The 26,838-nt window shown below is 41.3% G+C and overlaps 1 protein-coding gene and 1 long non-coding RNA gene across 3 annotated transcripts; both read left to right on the top strand.

The window, feature by feature from the left end:
• The first annotated feature begins 3,831 nt into the window (after window positions 1-3,831).
• On the top strand, window positions 3,832-11,390 carry stv (BAG domain-containing protein starvin). The gene is made up of 4 exons (XM_022851303.2): window positions 3,832-4,189; window positions 7,090-7,794; window positions 8,367-8,623; window positions 9,758-11,390. Exons 1-4 carry the CDS (start codon window positions 4,022-4,024, stop codon window positions 10,326-10,328), a joined length of 1,701 nt encoding a protein of 566 aa, XP_022707038.1. The 5' UTR covers window positions 3,832-4,021; the 3' UTR covers window positions 10,329-11,390.
• Window positions 11,391-16,238: 4,848 nt separating this feature from the next.
• Window positions 16,239-26,528, top strand: LOC111270858 (uncharacterized). Of its 2 annotated transcripts, none has more exons than XR_015315100.1 (3): window positions 16,239-17,547; window positions 18,765-21,210; window positions 25,573-26,528. It is a non-coding gene; the product is annotated as an uncharacterized LOC111270858 (long non-coding RNA). The 2 variants fall into 2 exon arrangements; XR_002686510.1 differs by lacking the exon at window positions 25,573-26,528 and adding an exon at window positions 25,004-25,382.
• The last annotated feature ends 310 nt before the right edge of the window (window positions 26,529-26,838 follow it).

Below are 26,838 nucleotides of genomic sequence, written 5' to 3'. Positions count from 1 at the left end.
GCGCTCTTGTCGAAGGCACACATCATCATTTTTCGCGCGTCGCGGCGCTTCAATATGTCTCAGTCTCTACGTTAGTGCGCCTCTGTATTAATCAACAAGCATGTGTCATTCTGCAAGCCCAAACAGAAAATTGCAGATGACTCCGAGTGACTCATCCTGTTGTTTGTCCGCTGAACGCGGCTGGTCCATGCTGGCAGAAGCCAGCCGTCCCATGGAATGCTTAGCGGCGATACTGAACGTAAAAAATCGAAACACGGAAGCATTAGGGTGAGGCTGGGAACCCAGCGGCAAAACTGCAGCGGCGGTGGCTACTGTTGTCCCTGGTGCAGTGGAGGATATCGGTTGATGTAGGCAGCCGTGGCGCCGTCTGCGTCAGCCGTAACGATAACTGACTCCAAGGCCGACAAGCGCTGCTGGCGACAAACACATCATCTACTGCTGCAACTTCTAATTAAACAAGCAAGCATCCCTGCTTCTATTACGTTACTGCTGTTTAATCAACAACTGACCGCAACAGCAAGCGAAATCTTTACATCATAGTCGATGATAATTGCATGGAAACAGTCGCCGAACTCGTGAATTTCGCTGGTAACGCAGTACCTGTTTACTGCCAAACTGAACTCAGTGAGCAACAATGAGAAAGATTAAGACGTAGAAAAAGTCGGTGAACAAAAATGGCAACTTGAATTATCATAGCAAGCCCCTTTTATATACATATATATATATATATATATATATATATATACACACGTGTACATATTATTGAAGTACAGGTAATCAGGCGAGTACGAAAAAGACACTTGCATGAAAATCACGTGTGCGTTTATAAGTGCATCTCTACAGTCACTTTTGGTTACATGGCTCAGTTTCGAGGTTCAACTTTGGAGAGATTTTAAAATAATTAGTCGAAATTTGGCCTTGATGTTTTAAGTTGAGACATTTAAAACGTTTACTTTTGAATTGAACGTAAAACAGCCGGAAGCGGAGTCGCTCTGAAGGAACGTCGCAGCCGTTGACGACACGTGGTTGCTGCAACTGACAGGCTATCACAGCAGCCGCGCGAACAATCAAGTTAAGTTCCTAATCCCGTAACTTCCGTTTCGATTCAGACAGAAAGTAGAAACGCCAAACTTTGATCGGCCAATTCTCTAACTAACGGTGTATTCTTTGAACAAATAACGCTCCAGCAGCGTCGGTTTACGAACCCTTCGATGCTTTTAGATGTAGAGTAGACCGATAGCAGACGCAATCACAGCTGTTATGACAGTGACCTCATAGGAGGGCGACATACCGATCGAACTAGGCCGTCGGCTATTTTAGGCTCATGTGACGAAACCCATCTAGTAGTCGGCTAATGTATAACTAGTTAGTCAGTACTGAACCAGTCTTCTTTTTGTTGTTTTCGGTTAAAATTACGTTACTAATACCATAAACTATATATCTACTCTGTCGGTACAAAATAAAAACCACTTAATCCACTCCGTGTTTAAATTGTACTGCAACATATCACCAACAGTATACACGATCATATCAGAGTTGTATGCCATCTTGGGACCGATGGTGACGTTCTGATCTAATGTGGGGTAAATGCATTATGAGAAATATTTGGCCTAACCAATTAGAGTCAATAAACTTTATAGACAGAACAGAGGGTACGTTATTCTCTTCTCAGTAAATTTGTATATTTACAATATACAACTACAAATGGCGAATATTTGCTCTGGTTAGGCAACGTTCTGATGAGGGCTTTAACGTCGATTATAAATGCTACAAGTTTAAATGCTACAATACGTTTTTCTAACTTTCATATTCCATTATATCCGTACATAAAGGTAAAACATAAAATACCTGATATAGACTTACTAAATTATGATGATGCGACGTTTATAAATAGTTGTCAAGTCATAGTCGACAAATATGCAAAGATCAATAGTCAAATGGATTTACAGGAGCATTTGGAGCCAGCTGTTCTTCGATTACCATTTTATAAAGAATCTGGTAGCTAAAGAATATATCAACTTGTAGACTACTAACTTTAGTCTCTCTGCTCCATAATAGTAATAATAAGGATATTTATTTGCGTCTTTTTGGTCCGTTTCAAGTGCTAGTATAGGTTTTCGCATCTCAGATCCGTAAACTTTACTTAATGATGTACCAATTATGGCTAAACGAAGTTAGTGAGTTCATATCTTTTGGGGTATGATCACTGCCACTAAACTTCGCCGTTGTAGCATCAGTTAGAGCAATTTAGGATCTTGAAGGTTGTTTAATTGTTATAGGTGTGTATGTGTAGTCTTTCTTAAAAGTCATCTTTTTTTCCAAGAAGTATTCCGAAGCCTCTATCGTCCGTTTAGTTCTATTAGCTTGGTTCGAATGGTATTAGGAACAAAAAAACCCTACTGGGACACGAGATCGTGCCGTTGACAACCGAAGACACGCCCATTCTAACAGTCCCCGTTTGCGACACTGGTTATCATTATTTTGAGGCGGCCGAGAGATAGGAAATTGGAAATTTTTCGTCTAATTTGTATATTTTGACTACAAAGCTGAAAAATGCACGCTTGACCTTGTAATCGCACAACCTCCGTATACCTTTCTGGCATTATTGGCGTTTTGACACAAAGCGTATTGGCGAACAAAGATCAGCTGGGGCTTAGGTTAAAGCTAGCGTCAAGCAATCTCAATAAACATTTACGCATCGATCGCAACTGTGACCTCGCATTAAGATGGCGCATTTTTTTGTAATGTACTGCAATAAACAAGTTAATTAATCGATAAGCTCGCCGCAGTGATTGGCGGATCCAGCGCAGAGCAATGACTTTCATTTCGATGCAGTTCCTCTGATTAAATACTTAAAATACATAGTGCCTCCTTGTCATTCAGGTTTACGGTCGGAGGGAGTCATTCACTAATTTGGATCGTCATTCTTGTTCTTAATACGTATCTATTCGTAACGATAATAACTGGCTAACCTTGTTTATTATCTGGAACGCTCAGGCTTTAGTCTATCGTCGTATCAGAATACTCGAAGCGTCGAAAATGTATATATTTTGCAACCGACGCCAACCTAACCACCTGAGGTACTAAGCTTATTATTCGACTATAGCATGCAGACTAGTCGAATACTCCTTCTCAAATATATATGCCTATGCAATAAAACTTATAAAGATTTGTAAAAGTCCCGAGAGCTAAAATTACATCGAAGTGTAGATCTCCGATATTTACCAACATCTTATTACCCAGGCACCCATGCCCCGCAGAAACATCAAAAAAAGCGAACACCTTTATTTGTCATGCCATTGGTTTTGTTGTAGTTGCGCCATTATACATAATTTGGTTGTGGTGTCGAGCTGGGAGGAACCCTAATCTAATCGAACTAAAGACAAGGCTAGGCAATGTCCATCATGCCGAAAGAACAAATCGGGAGCTGTTCATACTGCACGGTTTTTCTGAGGACGGTCAAATCCTTATAAAACTTCAGCTTTGATAGTGGATGTTTATATTGATGACAGATTGGAACAAATTAAGACTTCATTTATTTGAACAGAGATGCCGTGTTTGTCTGCATTGTTACGCGACTTGCGTACGAACTGTTCGACCAGATTCCAGATTCGCAGGGCCAGTTCTAGCAATCGCCAGGGGGAGCCACTTGAGCGCCACCACTCGCGCGCTGTGACGTCATAGTACAGTCGAGAAGGTTGGCGGGTTGAGAGAAAGGGCCTGGCTGACCTAGCGGAAAGTACAGGCATTTTTCTTATGATAGACTTTAATTTTATCTCTAACCAATCCTTTGATCAACTAAGCAAGAAGCCATATGAGTGATAAGTTACAAAAGTAGCTATTTATGCGGTGTCATTCTTGACACTGTTGAAACCGCAAGACACTAAAATGAGCAAGATTCGTCTGGAAGAGTCGCCATCTGATCGAATAACCCGTCAAATTGACGGGTTGCGCCAGCTGATGGTGGGAGCACTGTGTGAAGCTGTACGTGCACAGGCTGGGTTTGCAGCTAGCAACAAAAATGAACTTCAACCGAAGACCGTTTCAGTTTTCGCCAGACTTTGGCTTTGAGCACGCTTCTAGTTCATTTCGTGACCATTTTGACGAGTCGTCGGAAGTGAACGATATGTTCAGTGCGGGAGCACCGCCGGGACGGTGGGATGCGGCCGACCTGCCCAGGTTTCACGTTGTACGTAAATTGCCGAATCTGTATTATTACTATATATATGTATTACGTATTGCGCAGTGTTTTTTGGATCTTCGTTGCAACAGGGCGCAGTCCGATGAAAAATACGTCATCCCGTATTGCTATCCATAAGTTAAGGATTACCTCAAATAAGTGATTGCGCAGCAAATTGCGATGTATTGATTTACATAGTGTATTACACTGACCATAAATATGTGGTGTTTGTGCGTGTGGTGTGTCTCGTGGATATATTCATAGTAGTTGATCGAAAATTCTTGCTGCGATTCCATTGATCATCGGCATCATCAGTTGTCATTTTTCATCAAGCAAATAAGCAATGCTTATGTTCCGCCAGCGTTCTGAGTTCTCTCTCTCACACATGCTCTTTCTTACTCACTCACTCTCTCACCTCCCTCTCATTCTCTCCTTGTAGCGGTTTTCCTTTTACATCCGAGCATCGACTTGTGCTACCGAAACCGCATAATGAATCTTCTGGGAGTGTGTGATGCCGCCGCGTTTCCTACTCAATCGGCAGCGCGGCCACACAATGCTTAAGCATCAACGCAAGATCAAGCATAACTTACTTTTTACAGAAAAATTACCACCCCAGACGGCTATATTGGTTTTCAGAAGAGAATCACATGTTTGCTCAGGCTGTACAATTGAAAGCCGCAAAAAATAAACAGTAAGGTTTCGGCTCGGTCGATAACTAGGGAACAACCACATATTGCTTTAAACTGCCGATGGTGGAAAGAACCGAATATAATGCATGATGTTTTAAAAACGTATACGTCAACGGCGACTTGAATGCAGCAGGAGTGGCTATATAGCCCTCGTTGCATTATGCCGACAAAGAGGTCTGTATATATGAAGAAGCCTCTATATAGAGTGAAGTACACCGATAAGGTTGTAACAAATCAACGAAAACATCTAATTACAATGGGCGCCTTTCATTCAACAGGCACGTGGGTAACTGAAAACTGCAGTTATATGGCGACTGTATTTGTACGAGTACCCATAGGTGTGGTTTTATTATATTTAGTTTGTTACTAATAGCAATTATTGCTCTTCGCTTTAAATGCGTGACACGGCGCGCTATTTAACGCGTTCTCCATTTTCTTAAGGTGATAATATGCAAGCTTTTGCTGGTCTTTCCAGTCCGGTACAACGATATGTTGAATTGTAAAGGTAACCTAATCGAATGTACTAGTATAGGGGGCGCACTGCGCGAACTTCGTGTAAGGTCGAGCTTTTAATTGCGTGAAGCACTCCCGATTACGGAGGCCGTGAAGGTCGTTGCGTTTCTATGCGCAGACAATGAGTTCCAACAGCCTTTTTTGATAAGAGTAATATTTGGCGGGTACTTGGTGGTTGTCTTTTTTGGTTTTACTGTGCAGCCTTAACAATTCTCCCGCCTCCTTCATCTGTTATTGCTGCCGTGGGCCTTTGGGGATAGTTTTATCAGTGTCAGCAGCGTAGGGCCACGACGGTGACGATTATGACTGTAACAACGGCAGTAGCATCACTGTCATCGACAAAATGAATGTTCGTAAACGAGTCGGAAGTTCGTGATCGGTTAGTCTCGGTGTGCCGATACAAGCAGCAGTCGGTCACTGGCGACTTGCATACCCAAATATATATATATATATAGCAACAGTAGGCACCTCTGAGAGTGCATAGCGCTAACGGCACGCCACCATTATTGCCTGTGCTGTGTGTGACCTCCGTCAGTGTTATCTGCGTAGTAGAGTGCTTAGAGTGGAGTACGCTTATTTTTTGTCGGTGTGTCCCCTTGCCTGTGTGTCTATTGCTAGATCGGCGGGTCGCTGTTCGAATCTGTGTGATTACGTAGTGCCCGATGTTTGTGTGCGTGTGGGTGTGTGTTTGTGTGATCTTCTGGGGAACTTCCCACGCTTAGGCCGCTCTTGCCTTGGGCAGTGCGATGTTACTGTTTACGCTAGGGATCATTTTGACCAATGTGTTTCACGTACCGCATTAATATTGCATCATCAACAACATCGCTAGTAGCAGCAGCGCCAGCCATTGCTGCCGCATATACCGCTGCAGCGTACGGCTACCGTCGCGTTTTCCAAAGTGATCATGTCAATTTCGTAAACGACCGATATAAAGCCCTGCGTAAATGTATGTTACTGTTTTTAAACCGTTGACGACTGCTGATTATATAGAATCAGCAGCCGTGAATGGTTCGATATGTTTTTTGTCTTTGATTTGGCCTGATCATTTTCGTCGCTACGCAGGCCCAGCACAATCATCGTCATACCGAGGAACCTTAAGAATTATCGAATTCCAGTTAATATTAGCTGACAATGTATATAGCCTTTAAAATTTTAACATCAAACGCTACCGATGTTTATATATATATATGCCAGGAAGTTTAAGGAAACTACTTGTTAATCCCTGACCCCAGTGTCATGATTGCGCTTGCTGCCTCTTATAAGTTTGCGATCTCACCTTTCACTAAGTTGATAATCGACGGGAACGGGTGTTTCCCGAACTATGAACACAACTGTTGACAAAACTGGCAGAAACGACAGGACATATATGCGTTAGCATAAAGGACTAGTGCAGTTTTTTTTTACGATTCTTCGTTTTGCACGACTTTACTGAGCACTACGCGGCTTTGTTATATAGCGAAAGCATCTCCGGGGCGCAGAGCTACGCTGCAGCGAACGTGCCACCGTCAAGAACGTTCGTTCCACCCCATCTATGCGAGTCACTAGTTTGCGTTTTGGCTTCTGGTTAGTCGGCCTTGAGTTAGTCACTTTTGTAAAACGAAGAAGAAACGCTAACCCCCTTCACGAGTTTTGTTACCCGTTCTGCTGACTCCGAACCTATTCATGAGTATCGTTGATAATGCTATGTTTTTCTACTTTTGCTTCCAGCCGGGATTTGGTCACGACTTCAATAACGATCCATTCAGTCTTTCGTCTGGCCAATCATTTTTTAGCCATCCTCGTGGCGTATCGAGAGAGGTACCAATTAAGGTATCCCATTACAAGTCCGGTCCGGCTTCGGATGATTTATCACGCGCAAAGGGTGCCACCAGTAGCTCAACGGGTACGACTGGCTCTGGCGAAGTATATATCCCCATCCATGTAGAAGGTGAAGTCAGAAAAAATAATCAGGCACGCCCGGAATCTTCAGGAGCGCAGCATCAAGAATTCCATCACCGGCAACAACAATCCCCAGTGGGTAAAACCCAGACAGATGCCCAACATGGACAGGAGGAAGTCGTTTCCGAGAAGCAGCAGCCTCAGCAACAGCATACATATTCATATAGATCAAGCCTGGGCGAGGATAGTCCTCATCGTTTTTCAACAATGCCGCCTCGCGGGAGAACCTTCGCTGGCTATATGACTCCAGGAAAGGCAGGAGGTGGCATACCAATCCCCGTGCATGTGGAACGCTCCGACTCAAGCCCGGTGATTGGCGATGACCGCTTCGGGCAGCAAAAATCGCCGGAACGAGGATCAGAGGCGCAGAGTAATACTGGGACATTCCCTCGCACCAAAAGCAACGAAGCGCCTTTACGATGGATACAAGGGATGTTTAGGGGACCGCGTGTTGCGGAACAACCTGGTGATCCGGTACGTATACAGCTAGTGCTTCTTTCCACTATTAGCACTAGCAACTATTAATACTAGCTCTGCTGTCTCTGTATAGCCCAGTCTCAGTATTAGTTTTTATATCTCGCACTGCAGCCCAAATGATTACCACCATGATTAAATCTTACAGTTAGCGTCTACTAGCTAACCTAATACAAACGTTCTCCTAAACGTTCACGTTGATATTATTGGTATGTTTCTTTTTTCGAATTTATTGGTGAAAACTCCTACCTGCTTACGAGAGATACAAGAGCCAGCTTTTGTCTGTAATGGCTGTTATGCTATGCTTCCAAACGATAGATCCGTGTCCTTGAGAGCTTTGATGATTTGTATATCTGATGACTCGGCTACCGCCAGCTTTTTGCAGACGACTCAGCTTCGGCTAAGCTGAAGCTGCTCATTTTCTTTCGTTGATCGATTGCCAAGCAGTCCGATCGGTCATACCGTAGAAGTGTCGTATGTTTTCTGGCATAATAGGAACGTTGTGTACGCCGGTTCGCTTTGGTGGCATTTGTAATAGCATCGTGGTCCCTATGATTGTTTGATTTACGTAGCATGCAGCATCTCCACCGCCATCAAATCCCGAGCCGGCACCGCCGCAACAGCCGGTTCAGAAAGCACCCGTCTCGCCACAGGAACGCATTGACAAAGTCTTGTTGGATCTCGCCGATCTCAACGGTAAAGTTAACGCGTTCAAGGGTACTGACCAAAAGGCAAAGGAATACCGTTTCCTCGACGAGATGCTCACGCGTCTTATGCTTAGCCTTGACGACGTCATCACAGATGGAAACGAGACCTTGAGGGCTCATAGGTGGGTATGACAGAAATAGGTAAGTCTGCAAATTACATCTGTAAAGTCTAACTACTACAGTTTTACTATAATTATTCGAATATCATATTGATGACACATTATAATGGTCGCGGATTGAACGAATTCTCGCCCGGTTGATCAGCGCTCGATGTTTACGGGGTAAGGGTTTAAGGGATACGCGTGTTTACAACAGCGTGCTTTTTGATCGGCGATCGAAAGCTACTGTCAATAGTAGAAAGTTCATAAAGCTTGGTTTCAGCGGCTCGGTTGCAAAACTGCTTTTGAAATAGGGCTCATAGTAACGTATTATGTCATTCTGCGTGGGTTTCTCTTCGAGTAGTTGTTTTGCCTCTAGATAGGTAAAGCCTTCTCTAATAATGCTTTCGGCAAAGTTTTGGATTATGAATCTCCGTTGAGACAGCTTATCTGCAAAAATGTTGCTAGTCACTTGAAGAAAGGAGACGAAAGATTCGAAAAACGATACGAGACCCACCACCCTACTAAGCCTGACAGGCGCTTACTGTATTCTTATTTAGAGTGACAGAACATGGCTTCGTGGTTCAAAAATAGGTCGCCGTCCCCTCTTGTGAGTCTAATTATGTCATTTGCTTGTTATTGAGGAACAAACCTCTTAAGTGAAAGTCCACTAAAAGAATTTAATTTCATACAAATCTAGCAATCTTACGTATTTATTTAGCATGTTAACAAAGACTAAGAAAATACAGGGTAATTTAATCGCAGCATTATCAATTCAATATATCTATATTTTAATCTGAAACGTGTTCCATTTGCGGAGCATGACGGGTGGCTGAATCAGCTGTCTATACGGTTTTACAGAAGGGGCCTACGCTGTTTTAACTACCCACAGCTTCTATTAAGTGTGCTAGCATTTGAGTACGTTACAACTTTATCATTGGTGAGTTCCCATATCATCGCAATGCGTTTAAACTAGGTTCCTATGAACTGGGGAAGTTGAAAAACAGATTATACTTCCGTTCCTTTAAGAAAGCAATAACGATCTCACTGTATCCACGCAATAAATTTAGATTTGGTGTTTTTTTTTTAAAGATCGTTACTGTGACGTCTTCTCATTGATTAACATTGTTCGTATTGTTTCCACACTCTGCTCAATAGAAAGTCCGCAATCAAAGAAGTGCAACGTGTCATTGACAAGTTGGAGAAAACCGTTCAGACCAATGCGGAGGCAGCCCAGAAAAAAAATCAGCAGAAGCGGGCGCCAGCGCTTAAAGCACAGAAAGAAGAGCCCGCTGTTCACGCTCCTGTTGACAAGGCGCCTTCCTGTGACATTACCGTAACTGCTAGCTCTCCTAAAGAGGCCTCCCCGCCAAGACGAGATAAGTCTCCTATGAAAAAGCGGCAGGCTTCTCCCATCAAAAAGGACAAGCGCTCCCCTTCGCCGAAAAAAGAAGTTGGGTTAATTGGAAGGCAATGCGTCTCTTCGTGCACCAAGGAGTCGCAAACACCGTCCACTATCACCAACGATAGCAGCGCAACGTGTGACGGGGTATCTGTCACCGTAAACGGAACGCCGGTTTCATTGACTTCCCCTGTGGATTCCGCTGCAGCAGATTCGTCGAACACCGACCCTATGGAAAAAATGAAATTCGCTGACGATAGTCAGACTGACGAACCCACCACCCCGGAGCCTATTGTGTCCACCGCAAGCATTGAACTAAAGAAATAGATGCTATCTAAGTGCACTGCTAGTGGATATATATATATATATATATATACAAAAAAGTAATAATCTGATGTTATCTAATGACATCAATGCATTATTAAGTTATACTTATATATACTATAATTTCTGCTGATACATGTTTCTGCTTCTTGGAATTGAGAAGAGGGATTATCATAAGTGCAGCAAGGAAAGAGAAGCTAGGAGAGCCAGCTGGCCGAATATGATTGTTGCCTTATAGCCTGATTTAATCAGTGGCATGGATGCAGTGACGAAAGCCGCTAAGACAGAGTACGTGGTATGTTAGCTTGACATGGTGAAGGCCGTAATAGCTCGCTAACCAGATGATGATTACTTGCCAACATTGCCATGGTTTTGGATGGTAAGTGTGCACCTTAAGGTTTTGAGGCATGGTGTTTGGTGCCGGACAGACATAAAAGCACGTAAATCAAGTAAGATTCGATAGTTATGGTGGTAATGACAACTTGAAGGTGAATATTATGGGAAGTTGTAGCTGTCGTTTGCAACGACAAATAGCTCCTTTCTTCGAGTGCTAGTCAGATGAAGATAGATGAAGTGTCTCAATTCCAAGTCGTCAGGCTTTCGAGGTTGTTCGTTCGAGATCTGTCTGAAGATTGCTCATTGCAGTACGTCTGCTAGCCGCCCAACGGGAACTAGCTGAAATATTAAACTTGGGTGAGCATCTACTTGACATAACTCTCCAGTGAGCTCATGTATATATGCAGCGTAAGTGAAAGACCGAGGAGAAGGCTGGGGTAAGTCGAACGAGCTGCTGGATCCGCACCTCACGGGTCAAGAGGCTGCCAGTCAGTTGTGCTGGCGCAATTTCGTCGCAGAGAGAGCAACTTCATGGAACGAGGAAACCGCGCCAACAGTCGTCGAGTCTTCAAGCTAAATACCCCTTGCTAAGGTATTCCCTGTGAATACTAGCGGCGCCCTCGGCCAACGTTGACACAATGTACTTCATGATCTATAATGGTGATGATGATTTAAAGTGCGGTTATGTAAATAAAATATTTATCTATCTATCATATGGCACATATATAATGCGCACAGTCATTGTCTTAGTTAGTTTTTACTGTAATAACTATTCTTAGTGTAGAATCATTTCGATTAGATAGTGACGAATAGGAATGGATTGCAGACAGCTTTGTAATATTTTCCTCAGGTATGATTGTCAAATTGCACCAGATGTTTACAGATAAAGAGTTTCGCTATCAAAGAAAATCACACTGACGTCTTATTGGGACCGCTAACATGCGCTAACACTAACTATGTGAAAATCTTGGAAAAAACAGCAGAAACGTAAACGCCGGCTTTGTGGAACATTGTCATACAAAACCGCTGCAAAATAACATCCCCCCCTTTTCTGTTGAAACACTGATGGATGCTTTTCATTGGGATCGCCTTACCTTAGTGCATTCTTGTTTCATCCTATAGTCTCAGCTTTCTCAGCATTGAAACAGCAAAATTTATTACCCCCAGAAGTTTCGCTACACCTAATTTGTCGCGAACAACAATGGCCTGCTTCTGGCCGTAAAGTAACGCCAGTATTTTCAAGACAAAAATAGGCCAGCGTAGCCTTAAGGTTAATTTATTAATTTTAAATTATGCCAGAATTGTGGTAACTCGAACACGAGCTGATTCTGTCAGTAGGAGAACAACGCACCTAAAGATTTAAGAGGATCTATGTGCTTGGAGATAATGTCCAAAAACTTTGCGATTAACTTAACGTTCATCAATGTGTTAGCTTATTCTTAGTCCAATAAGAAGCACGGGGTTTTTGTTTTCGGGTCAAGTGGTTGTATTTCCTATATTCAAGAAACTGAAGTGCGTGAAACACGGACGTTTCAGACAGATACATTGTTGTTCAAGGCAAGTCCGTGTTTCGTATGTATAGCTTTCAGATAAACATAGTTGGTCCTATTTTTTGTAGCGTCATGACGATTCTTCATCAGCAACGTTTTTTCGAGTTTTGAGTGTTCTAGTTTGGCCTAATCACCATTTAAAGTGCACGCACGTTTTTCAAGCCATTTTGCGTCGATTTTTTGCAGCATGATATTACAGCAGCTGATATAGCTACCAACGAAACAAAGGGGCGAACTTCATTCATCGCTATTTTTTTCTGTCGTAGCATATGTAGGGATTATTTAATAGACATATATACTGCTAGGTCCCATGTCCTTCTTCTTCTAATTGATTCAGCATTCATAAGCACAAATCCAACTTCCTATATAGGTACATATATTAGGCCTAAGTATATATTTTTTCTTGCCGTTTTAAGTGATTCTTTTGAATCTTACTGCCCATACTTGAACTTGACGTAAGGATGCAGAAAAATCGATTTTCGGTATTCCCGTTTTGTTACGAGTTGAAGTTTCCAAATCGAAATGTTTTGCTTTATTTTTTCATAATACCTCGATTTTAACCGTAATACAGAAACAGACGCTTGTATTTTTGCCCACTTACCCTTCCTGAGAAGTGGTCAGGAAACTAAATAGTGTAAGCTGGCTACGGATAACTATCCTGAAAAATTTGCTGTGTTTGTGAATTACTTCACCGCTTTGTGCCAGACTTTGTGCAAGTATAACAGTATGGTAACTTCAGCAGCGTTGAGATATACCGTTTGAAATCCTACTACGGAGTAGGACCAGACGTTGTATTCCCGATAATAATAATACTAGGATTAACAATTCGATTTTGCTGATTCACATTCAACTTGCATTGTCGCGTGTTACTAATTTTTAAGCCAGAGATACTAATTCTCCGTACTTAACATAGAATTTTTCCCTGATTTATTTCTCCTGTTATTAACTAATGCGCAGTTAACAAACACACATACGAATTCTGTAGAATATATGAAAAATGACATCACTGGCATCTGTAGCGTTGCTTCGGAATAAACGGTAGTCAATCGTTTCGAGAATTGTGGTCTATCTGCCGATTTCTCGGTTCGTTTATAAAACTCGAGCCTATCTTTTTCCTATGTGCTCTGCTGCAAACACAACCACTAATATGCGAACTCAAACGGCATCTACATTTATAGGTGCTATGCATAGATTCAAGCTACATTTTCCAAGGCATCTCGCTAGTAAATTAGCCAGGTGGTTAGGGTAGCACCAAAAACGCTGGTTTGTTGCTTGCTTCGTTCAAGTTTTAGCTTCTCTAAGAACGCGGTTTTGTGCGTCTGTGCACGTCTATCCGTACCTGTATGTTTTTGTTTTATCTTCTATATAGTATCTGTATACGTCAGCTAGCAGTAAACCAGTGTAGTAAGCCTTATCCTCATGCTTATTCGTGGTGACGGTGGCGATGGGGCCTACTGTTCAAGGAGATTCAATTCTACTTTTCGCTGACTATGTAAGTAGACATATACGATTGAGAAGTCTAGAAAGAGCACGATCGCTAGGTCAGAGATTTCTTACTCTCTTCGTTCCCGGCATGGCGCCTGTTTGTCCGTATCTAGGCTTAGCTAGCCTAGACGCTTTTTTTGCCAGTCGCTAAGCCACAATTTCAGGGTTAGGATGGGGATGTGTTTATTTACAAGTATGTAAGTAAATAATCTATCGCGCGTTCACTACGTACACATCATAGGCAAAAAGCATTGAAGTCACTTTTGAAGTAACAACGACTCTCGCTTTCTCTGAAATAATAAATGCACCGCCGTCGATGTATTTTTGTTATAGAAGTCGTATTATGAAACAAAAATGTTTATACAGAACAGTGTGGATCTCTTTACTTGTAAGAATTATGAGTCAGACTAGCTTGACCTTCTGTAGAACTCTTTTCCGGTAAAAGCCGTAACGGTAACAAATGTAAGGCTGGGGTCAAAACATCACGCAAAAAATGTCAGGGAAAAATGAACAAATAGATGCAAAAGAAGGTATGATCAAGTAGATTAAGATTAATTGGTTTCACATAGGTATACATCTACAATCAAGGTTAGGTCTGTTTTCCTTTGCTGCTCTTTTAGGTATGGATCAGTTAAGAAGTTTTGAGAGCATATCACTTGCGGAAATCCTGCAAAACTAGTCAAAAACAACTCACAATGGTGCTGAAATCAGAATATAGAATCATAGTATGCAGATTGTCATCTTATAATTTAAATTGTTAATATGGCAGTCAGGTGTGCGCACTGCGGTGTAAGGCTATTGTAGGCAAAGTGCTACATAGCCCTTTAAACGATCAGACAATGCTTGTTGATGTTCATTGCCGATGGGATGTTACCGAATTTTTTTTATTTGGAAAGGCTTCAAACGCTGTAGTGCGCTGAAAGAGAAAAGGAGAGTTGTATTGAGAGTCGCTTTGTTATCGTTGGCAGTGGTGACTGAGCGATCCTCTGGGGCCTATCTCGCATCGTCCGCTGCTACGGCCTGGTCTTTTGCTCATTACAGTGGCGTCACCTTGATCACGTGAATGTGACAAGAGATGCGCTCGTATAAAAACTAGAAGCTCACTCACTAGTCCTTGGGTTGACCATGTCATCGACGAAGAATAATCTCTATTGCCATAATGGTGTGCCGATTAATACGACGCGGCCGGACTTTTGACAGAAATAGCAATAGGGTTTTGAGAGTTACGAAGTTAAAACATGATAATTGTTATCGCAGACAATTAAAAACGATTTCTGTTCAACTATCTAGAATCTCATGTTTTGCACAAACGCTTGCAGGTAAATCGCCTACCTACTTCTAAAGCTGTAGCGGAAACGGCGCAGTTCACAATGAGTAGACAATCTTCTGGCGCTCTCGTACAGAGCCTATCGTAATAATAACTACACCTCATTGTTAATAACTGAGTGGTATAACTCTTTTATTTCATATAACGTTTATGCAGAATCTACAGTTCCTTGGGTACAAACGTCTCCTTTCAGCTGCTTACTGAATACGCTCGCCTTGGGGCGTTGCTTGTCTTTTCATTCTATTGTATTGTCTGAATCTTACAATATATTACAGCATACTCGTGCGTATAATGTGTCTGTTTTCCTATCAATGACTTTGGTATTATATGATACATTCAAAATAACCAAAAGTACGCTTCATAGTCACCCATGCGCTCTGTACACACAGCCGCTCGGACACCCGCACAGCGCCCGTATGCCGTGTCTTGAATTAATAACACCGAGTGCTACGACTGGTCGTCGTCGCCGCCGCCGCCGCCGCCGCCGCCTTGTACTACCGCTGCTGTTGACTACAGTTGAGCTGGCTGCCAGCTGACTGTTGCAATGGGTAACAGCAAAAGCATTGTTACTGGAACTGTAGCAGCAACGGTGGCACTAAATTAGTGTGCAGAACGTACGCGTTACACTATGCCCTGATGACCCGCGGCGACGCTGTGAAGAACCAGCCGAGAGAATGGCCCGTCGTTGCTGCCGAAGCAGTAACAGCAACGCAAGTGGCCGTATTGAAGAGACCCTGCGCTTGTCGGTTGGGGTATCAGACTCAGTGATGATCGACAAGAGAACGGCGCCAGCCGGTCCGCAGCACCATCCATATGAACGCTCCGAAGCGGCCAACATGGTTGTTGTATTATAAGGAACCCACAAATATGTTAACTTATGGAATATATATATGTAGCTATGCACTCTCTTACATGAAGCACCATTAGTATTACTACTGCGATTAAAACTCGCAACGAAAGCAACTCATAAAACTAAACCGCGGGCCAATACCCGCCGCGATGTTCAGGGAGAGAGACGTGTTACGCCGTATCGTCCGTGTCTATAACGGTACGCCGCAAATCGACTTCGACCCTGCCGGCCAGGAAAAACCCAGCCAGGTCGAAAAGTGTCGATTCGCAGTGGCTTGCCTCGACCGCCTAGCTGCACGTATCTGACAATGAAACTTCCTTCTTTCTATTAGCTATTCCAACAGCATCTCTGGCGACACCGTTAGTGTTTCTGCTCTCGTAGCTACAAGCTTTGTTACCGATACCGCTGCTACTGCTGTTGTTTGTATGAGTGGTTGTGTGTTATTGCGCGTTGTTTCTATGTAGGATAGCTGTCTGCCTGCTGTTTGCATGTCCAGCATCAAACATTGACACGTAGGAACAAACTGGGCTGACTAAACCACCTCGTATACTCCGCTGACAATAGACATACAAGATTTGTGCCACCGAACACTTGTGACTGCTCGGCGCATAGTTGGTGGTTCCACCAGACGGCTAAAAATTAAGACGGTTCATGGCTTACCATCTCACCGACGACCTCCTCTTCCTTCAAAGAGAGGCGTGCAGACGATGACTGTTGAGGATAGAAATCTCACTTAACCTAAGCAGTCTATGTAGCCATGCATTCCATCGATATTTAATTAAAAGACAGTTAGGCGCCAGCCATTGAGACGGATCTATTCAAATGTAACGAGTAGATATTCGCGTTTTGCCTGTTTGAGCAGCGAATGTGTTCATATACGTATCCACTAACGTCCACAAATGCGTCCTGTTCCTAACGCGGCACTGAAGGGTTTAGATGACTTTTACACAGCAATGCTAGCTCATCTACTCACTCCACCAGTGAAGCCCACCATACTACCTAGAACGGCTCGATGAGCCTGATTCGGCAGTAGGCCTGTGACACTGTTACTGTCAGCAAGATACGGCGCACCGTTCTCTAAACGATACGCCTTTTGTAACGTGTTAGCGTCGAACGTCAATGAACACCCACCGATTAAGGAAGCCAGGGAAGGCTGGCTCTAGGACACACACGGAAAGGCGTCGTTATTACTGTCGTTACGCACGTTAACACTGTAGTCAGTCCTGAGTTCATAGTTCTGAGCTAAGGCGAAAACTGCACACGTCAGGCAGGAAACATTTCCCTTTCTGCTTGCATATCAAGAGCAGTTACTGCCCAGAAGTTCAGTCCGGAAATTTATCTGAAAGGGCGAAGTTGTGCATGGACTGAATGAATTGGACAACTTTTTTACGCGCTGCTATATATTGCGGAAAAAATGTCCGGAAAAACGTGGTGGAACACTGCTCTCTAACGGCGCGGACGTTGCATTAGGTTTAGATTTACAAGCCAGTTTGTGATATTTAACACGTCGATATGAATTCACGAAACCATTACAAAGACTTCAAAAAAATGTAGTTATTTCCAGAAAGTGCCGTTTCTCAAGAACACAAGGACGACCATCGGATGGCTTCGAATCCGTGATGACCAGTTTAATTTTTTTTAATCCGAAAAGTATTGCTACTAATTTTCCATCAAGTAAGGCTGTATGATACAAACAAGCACATATATATTTATATATAACTGTGCACGTTGATGTTATATAGTATTATTATTATTGAACAGGCAATTAGATGATTTCTGCTGGTTTGTTACTAAATTCTTAACCGGCCAGTCAAAATATGGACGTGACTAGGCGTGGAATAAAGGCTCGGATCTTCTGTCGGAGCTGGTGCCCACGATTTTTTCAGACCAATGAGGGATATTGCAAAATAATAATAACCCGTGGGTAAGATTCAATTCGGTCTACTTGGTCGCAGTACTCTCACAATGAAGATGCTCATTAACAATCGTTGAATTCGTTAATTCAGAAACTGTCCTATTAACAGTTGAAAAAAAATATAGATATAAAAAACACTTCCCATTAATGTTCGTGTTAGCGGCTGTGTTTAATAGCTTAGAAGAGAGCCATTTGTTCACTGATTGTAACAGAAATCAAGATTAGTGGAAAAACTGACAGAATTTACAAAGGGTGAACATAGGCACATGAAACACGATGGCGCGTTCGGTGAGGCAGGGCTACTAAACGGAGGCCTATGTTCCAAGGCCAGCCGTAATACAGATATCTAGTCAATTAATAATATGAATCAACACATGACAATTACCCACACGTGTCCTTAACTAAATATCGTAGTCCATGCATATATATATCCTCCAGTTATACGATGTGGACCGCATTAAACCGCTATGATGTTGACTCTAGGAAACGAAAAGCGTTCGAATAGAATATTACAGGTATTTGTTCACTACTACTTTTTATTGTTGAATCAACTGACCAAAGCAGCCGTACATTTATTTAATAATAGTTACTTTTCCGTTGGCTATTAGTTCATCCTTCCGTAATTAAGTCGTCATTATAGTAGCTTGCCTCCTGTTTCATGTCTAAGTAGATAATTTACGGTATCGAAATATGGGCACACCTACCTAGTCGGAATTTTCGTTATACTGGGTTCTGGCATTACGGCAAACGACCCGGCCTAAGGCTAAGCCAATGCAACATGTACGCGTTAGGTATTAGGCATAGCAGATGTGAAAGGCCATTTAGCATTATCACTGACGTGCAACGGCTTATAGTACGTAGTTGGGTAAGTGCCCTAAAAGAATAGAGCTTTATTGTACAACGCATTAAAAGACTCTATAAGCTGTCATTTGCACGAGGGCATGTTATAATAATGATGCTAATATTTCTGTTTCAGGTGACCAGACCCGATTGTCCCATGAAGGAGTAAGTATTTTTCAAAACAAGTATTCACCAAGCGATGCATACTTTGCCAAGTGAGGGCAATGCACGTCTCAGCGAGACGACGCGCTCCAGAAGGAAGAAACTTTGGAGTTTTGGTGAGCATATGATGAGGTACATTGCCGTAAACAACTCGTATGTGAGACCATTCGAAAAACTGATGGAGAAAACAGATTTAAGGTTCACTGAAGAAAAAATATTTAACGTCAAATCAACACACAGAACAAACGTGTTGGGGATTTTCATTATTGTTTATATTGTGTTGTGTTTAGTGTCCTAACTGGACGAACTTCAAAAATTAAAGCCTAAGGCCAAAGCTTGAGCAGACGTTAAGTGGAACATTAGCTTTAGATCCAATATTATGGATGCAAAGGTGAAATGCGCTGACGATTCGATGGGCCATGTTCAACTCGAGAATCATTATTTCTGAAAAGAACTGCATGGGCATAATCACGAGATGACAGTTAACAAAGCAGGCCGACCGATGTCTCCTCGGCATTATAACGGCAACTTCGATAATGGTAATCAACAAAGTTTACTTCGTTGAAAAAATATAGCGGGTAAAGTGACGTATGAATGACGAAAAGATCAGATATACTAGAAGTATCATCATCTTTTGCATTTTGATAACCATGTTAATTTTTGCCAAAAAAGGCTGCGGTAAATAAATCTTCGTTAAGGCCTAGATGAACATCCAAAAATTGGTTATCTTTAGATGTTTCTCCTATAGGGTGTTGTGACCAATCACTTACTGTAAACGGAATTTTACAGCTGGCGACAGAAAGATTAGCTTTAAGGACATATTCTTCTTCGACTGAAATACATGATCCTGGATTGATCAGTTCTTCCTATTACGATACCGGGTTTTCATCTTTTGAACCACTCCACTATCCTAGTGGAAATTATGGGTTTTGGGGCAAATGTTGTCAACAAATTGCACAAACATTACACAGGAATCGATCAAAGATGGAATCAATGTCTTTAACTTTAACCTCTAGGTGGAATGAAGCGTTCGGATTATGATGGCTTGACATATCAGAATGGTCTCTAAGACCTCATTTTCCTCAAATACGTTTACAATAAAAAAGTTTACATAATTAATGAATTTTTCTTCATTAAACTATAAGAATGAACAGGAGTGGGTGGATTGAACCGGTATAGGCTTAGTAGATCATGCTACAACGCGTTATGATATGCTCTTCCGCGTAACAGTTAACCGCCGTGGCAATGTATAACGGCATACATCTCTAACATAGTTTTCTTAAGCCTCCTAACGTAGACACACTTCGTTTCGTGTTGGGAGCCATCCGTCTGATAGAATATACAATGGCGGTGCCGGACGCGAGACTTGAAACGTTTGGTCTTCTTACTCTTCAGCATTGCAGTTATTATCGTAAGCCATTACAGATAAGGCTGCAATATAATGCATAAACATGGTAATCGCCAAAGCTCCCCAGTGAAAATAAACGAACGATTGGAAACGGTTTTGGATTATAGTGACTTTTCATCTTCTTAAAGGTCAAATTCTACTTGTCCTCCTAGACAAATCAGCTTGTTACGGACAAGGTGAATATGTAAATACGTACAATGGGATGTCCTCAACGGAGAGGTCCAGAACACGAGGTGTCGATACGGAGGACCCCATGTGACAGCACCGACGTGAAACGGCATTTTAGTCAAGCCAATGGTCGTAATATATTCCCATAAACAACAACAACAACAATTCCAGTATTCGGAAACAGTCGTTCCGCTAAAATAGCGCATTGACATTAGAAGCATCGAAGGTAGTGAATCTCGAGTTAGTCATAGTTACAAAATGTTAGGAACATTGGCGTTCTTATCAGTCTCTGTGCTATGATTAATGTTATGCACTTAGTGCATGATGCATCCGATGCTTAGTGCGTAATAGTCTTTCTTTACTGGTCACATGATTATTATTATAACTATTGTGACCGGCAAGCGCTATTTTTTGATAGTTCTTTTTTGCTGCAAATACGTGTAACTGTTGGATTATGCTAGTGTCTGTCGTTGAATTCTGAAAGGACTGAATTGTAGGGTACAGCGTTGTTGGTTGAAACGCTGTTCACTTGGCTATGACTAACGCCAAACAATTTTGTCGCGTTGACAACACTAATCAGGTATATTACGGCCGTCGGTTTCCGTTTCCTCCAAATGTCGTGGCACTCACTCACGGAACAGGGTGTAATATGTGCTTGATTTCTAACGAAAACCGTTGCAGTATATGTAGCGAAGACAAGGTGGATAACGCCGCAGGGTAGAACGCTTGCCCAGTCGAAGTATCATTTTTCGGTGGACAACGGGATAGTATGACATGATGCAGGACAGCCATTTGCTAATGAGGACAGTGTTGAATAATAAACGGAAACGTTTAACAAAACGAGGTCAGTGATGAAATAATAATGGTGTGGCATAGAAGGCTGACACAAATTGTTAATTAATCGAATGGCAACTTCCCAGATTTGTGACAGTCGTCCTCAAAGGAGTTCTGACCGAGATTGTTGTATTTTGCCTTGATTTTCCCATGTCTATATTTTGGTAGAAGAATAAATTCGCGCCACGCTACATGCGGTAAATGCACATGTCTATAGACAAATGCAGGACTATACCGAGAGTACAACATGAATATTTCGTTTGTTCGTACTTCTGCACGACTCTAACTGGCTGTACAGATCGCTTATGACGAATGATCAGTCGAGTTTGGCTTTACGCTGGTGGGGCAGCTTATTAACGCCATCGCTAGGGCATAATCCTGTCGATTGTCAACAGTATTTGTTGCTGACTTGACGCCCCCTTTAACAGTCAAACAAGTGTGCAAGATGCAGCCAAACGTAGTAAGTTCAATGATTCCGTTTAAAATCACCTTACTGACTATTGTCTCGGTATTTATCACAGTCTAGATAAGCACCGAGGAAGATGTTCGTGTCTTGCAGCGATGGCTGATGGCCAAAAACCTTACAAGCCTGGGCACAAAATGGCTTAGATCTAGACTTTGCGTTTCCTCATTTTAAATTTAGCATATCGCCTTCCGACCGGCAAAAGTATGTTGGTGACATAGTGTATAGTGGAAACACATCTCTAAACGAATATTTGATGTCCGCAAATAAACACGGATAGAACAAATTCATTATGAAATATATACAGACGTCCCGATTCGATGACTCTGAATTCAGCACGGGTGAAAGATGGCATTCTGTCCAGCAAAGTTTAGATCTAATGAACAAAAACTCAAGCTCGAACACTCGTGCTAACGCAGAGGAAATATATGTTTACAGGCGTGACACCTTCGACGTCGATATCAGTTGAGATTAGATCGCCATTGTCTGCTCAGTGTCTGTCTATTAGATATTAGGACTATTATATATTTTGATATTTTAGGATTGTACGTGCTCGGATTCGAGATGTATCATTGATTTTCTTTGTTGAAAATAGCTGGAAAACACGTTCCTCAACTTTCAATAATCCGCTTATTAGGAAGACTAAATAATGCAGTATTGTTTTGCGTAGTATACCCGAAGGACCGTGTGTGTGCTTACTCCACAACTGAAGAATTAACCGCCTATTTGGTATATATATATATATATATATATATATATATGCATATGTATATATATACATACACAAAAAGGCAGTTCCAAACAGTGGTACGTTTAGGGGATTAGGAAGGAAAACAGAATCACTCTCGCGTGGAATTCCACGAGGATTTGACACACGAAGATTTCCTATCTTAGTTACTTACATCACTTACTATTGATTTCGTTTCGTGCTGGAAGCCAGCTGCCTGTCCGATGGAACGCCTAACGGCGATAGTGGACGTAAAACTCGAGACATAGAGGTCACTTACTCTTCGTGTAGGATTCGTTTCTGTCTCTGTGACGGCTTAGTAGGTAACGTATTTACCTGCTTATCTTCGGGACACGATGTGGCCTAAGTTTGAACCCGGGCATACGGCGATACTTAACGTAAAAGCCGAAACGTGGAGGATATTGTTATTGCAGTCTCCGGTGGTAGTACGTATTTATGACTAGGTCGGTATTGACGTTAGAACAATCACAAATGGCAAACAGCGAATTCATTAATGCGTGTGGTACGTTAAGAGAAATAAATGTATTCTCGAGCAAAATTTTCAATGAAATAAGTGCGTTAAGTATGAATGAGCCTCGATATCTGCGCAAAAAATGCCGCTGAATCTTAGAATTGTTCTACCTAACATCGTTAGTAGAAAAAGAATTGATCGTCTGTTTGTTCGGAGGTCGTATTCAGCAACTACCCTCGGATCGAAATGTTTTATGGTTCGTCTTATCGTTATTTCTATCTCACTGTTATTGACATCAGTAAGACTTTTTTGAAGCGTCAGAATTCGAAACGGGATCTTCTTACAGGAACTTTTGTCAAATTTGATTAAGTTTAATTTATCGTCATAACGAAAATAGGAAAAATAGTCACGTTTCACTATTACCGTCGTTACGGGTAGCTGATTAAAGCTTTGCGGCCCTATGCATACACGTTTTATGTGTAAGATAAAGTACTTTATGAGTACAAAAGATGATGGGAAACATATATTTAGCTACACATGTTAATTACTTAATTATATGTACGCAAGTCTCAAGAACATGTTTCAGGCGTATTATACTGCGCCTTACCACATAGTAGCCGCCTTAATCCGCTCAAGGTTGCACTTTCTCGTACATCTCATTGAAATGATTGTCAGTATATACCTGTTTACTGCAGCTTTTTAGCAAATAAGTTCGAATCAATGTCTGCATTGATGAAAATAAAACAAGTATTTATTTTACCCTAAAATAGCGCATCTCTTATTTTAGAACTTAAACAGGGTAACCTTTTTATTGTATTTAAAGGATCTGATTCTGTAGTAAATGTTTGATATTATTACCCCGGAAGATGTATGGGAACAATGATGTCGAACATTGGTGATGCAAAGCTAACTTCGAATCGCCAAACTCGCTGGCCGCCTTTACCGTTGCTTTGCAGGTGAAATTCTGTCTATGTGATAAGACAGGTATAACAAAAACCAGTAGGCTCGTTCATTTTTAGGGTCGGCCCGCCGTTATCATCTCTGTACCGTTGTACCATATACATACGATGTCGACTGTGCAAAAAGTATATATAATACAATATTAATAATAATGATTTGGGAAGGCGATTCATTCGTTGCAATTGTTGGCCCGCTTTAATTGTTGAAACACTGTTGAACTATGCGTCCTAAAAAGCATTGAAATAAAAAGTTGTGGATAGTCTCCCTTGACGTTTAGGCCGATGTGTTATATGCTAGATGGGCCTTAAAAACACTAAAGAATTTTGTTTTACAAAGATTATCATTAGATTACAAACATAATTATACATTATACTAAATATAATATTGACTAATTAAGTTATCCGAATATTTTAGTATTGCATGAAAGCATATACGAATCTCACTCGGATAATTTTTTCTCGAACGAGTTAAAAAACTTAGCTTTCACTTTACATAGACAGCAACGTTTGTTAGATCTTAGACTATATTCAAGAATATTGAGTACCTTTGAATACAAAGATAAAAATGCGACATCAGCACAAATTCCGTTAAGCAGCTGTATTTGCGAAAGTCTCCTTTGATACTGTGTTATAACTAAAAGACTTTCGATCTTTTTATTCTTATTAAAGTGATCGGAAATATCAAAGTACTCTGCTTGCCGGTCTTTGTAGCCAACTCCATTCGGAGAACTGAGCACCAAACCTTTGAAAATTCCCAGTGTTCCTAGCTTTAAGTTCCGATTCATACCATCGCATGGCCTTCACTGCAACTGACAAGGCTAGTTTTGATAAGTCTTACTAAATCTAGCAAATGCGCTGAACGAACTACCTCAGTTTATTTGTGACTTCCAATTGCAAAAACGGCTCCTTTTTAGCACAGTGCCATTTGCGTGACTTAACCTTCTTCGGACATAAATACACGTGCACGTCTCTAGCATTATTTCCATTTCAGAGACATATATCATCTACTACTTCGTAGTTCTCGGAACATCTTTTAGTGTAGGCCTACTGCTGTATTGTATGTGGCCGCTTATAACAGTAACAACCGCAAAATACAACAATTGATTTCTTATCGATTCCCAGATTTTCTTGAGTCTTTTGATGGGTTTCCTAGAATAACTTTCGTATATTTCTGAAACCCAGGTTCACCAGCTCGTCATTGTTAATGTGCACTATACAGGTGCGACGTGCTTCTCTTAAAATGGCCTTAACGGAGTTTCACGGGACCATTCTTGAAGATTCCTGCAGAGTCAACTTCAGATTTCATAGCGGAGCACCTCATATGTTATGTTAGATGTTCTGACCACAATAGTTAAATATATAATGTGCATTTATGTATTTATCAATATAATTATATGACACGAAAACAACCAGCAACGGAGACTTAAAGTAGAACGTCTCCGATTCAACATTACCGTACGCGATGTCTAAAATTAAGGCTGACGTTCTTTACTTAAAGCTATATATGATTATTAGTAGCTTTATTTATAAATACTGAGTATTCTTTCTTTGAGAATATGTACTTATATTGAGGTTATTTTTTGCATCTTCATTTAGTATATGTGTTGAAAGTATGACTTGAATATGTAAATAAGTTAATCCATTTATAACAATAAAAAAGAACTAAATAAGAAGCGCCGAGTACCCGCTTCAATTATATACTGCAACAACAATAATGGTAAGTAGAATAATTATTACATTTGTTTTTACAGAGATGGCTGAGACAATCCAGCATTTGGACGATGTGCTGGATTTCCCGAAAACCCTCGAAGAACACAAACCTTAGCATTGTAGTTACTTATCAATTTTGGGCAATATTAAGTACAAGTACGATAACAGCGTAGGTAAACGTTGCTCAGGTATTGGTCTTATGGGAGCCCTCTTGCCAGTGTTGCTTATGGGTCTGACCAGTTTACAGCAGGCTTCTTGTGGGTGGATTTGGTCAGTCCTCGCTAAGCACTTAAATTGTCACATGATGACGAGTGGTTCGAACTTTGATTCAAGTATTCATACCAGGTTCCTTTGTTTGGTTTAGTGGTGAATGAAATAAGCTGACGATAAAGAGTTTTCTCGAATGGCACAACAGCACTGAAGATACGTTCAAATTTTTTTAAGCGCAACAGATGGCTTGCTATACAATAGCAAGAGGTGTTTACTCTTAGAACCTTCGACTAATTGCATCTGGTTTTGAATTTAGTGAAGTTCCAGTGTAATTCTATGGCGTTCCGAATCTTGTATATGCTGCTATTTATATATAGTTACTAATAAAGAATAGTACATAGAGTAGAATATAGGGTTTGTATAACTGCGCAATAATAGTTGCCGCGAGCATAAAAAGTAGTGCGGGAAGCGGATACGTGGAACCCAGTATAGAAATGATCTTATGAAGTGGGAATCTATACGAAGTCTGTTGCTTTAAACAAAACAATATAGTTGGTTGTCAAATTTATCGAAACAGGACATAAAGTACACGAGTTCAACTTTGTTTTTATTGGGGATTACTTTATGAATTTGTAGTTAGTTGAAAAACGTTGTAGAATGAGAAACTCTTTCTATTAGCTGGCCTACTTTTTCCCTGTGTCTGTATAAATAAACTTACCGCGATGCTTTGGAGCCATTTCAAAGAATTTTACATTGGAAATCCAATTAACTCTACTTATTATTTACTTACTTTATTTTTATAATAGATAGACGCAGGTAGATAGACGCATTTCTCAAAGTTCTGTGCTACAGAAATCAGTTTCCTGTAATCCCTATTCTTAGACGGGTAGCACCTCGGTTCGACTCTGATTCGTAACAATTTGAGTACAGAATATTGCTTACAGGTTCTGTACGGCTGTTGTTGATTGTCTAATTATTTCCGCTAATCATACGATGGCAAGGACATGACCTCAATTATCAATCAGGGTTTACGTACACGAACTTTTGCTGAATAACATTTCACTGAGTTCCAAAAATGAAGTTCAAAAAAATATGAC

The sequence above is a fragment of the Varroa jacobsoni genome, unplaced genomic scaffold, assembly GCF_002532875.2.
Source record: "Varroa jacobsoni isolate VJ856 unplaced genomic scaffold, vjacob_1.0 contig00148, whole genome shotgun sequence".
Lineage (NCBI taxonomy): Eukaryota > Metazoa > Arthropoda > Arachnida > Mesostigmata > Varroidae > Varroa > Varroa jacobsoni.
The sequence above is the reverse complement of the archived record's forward strand: the minus strand, read 5'-3'. Positions and strand labels throughout refer to the sequence as shown.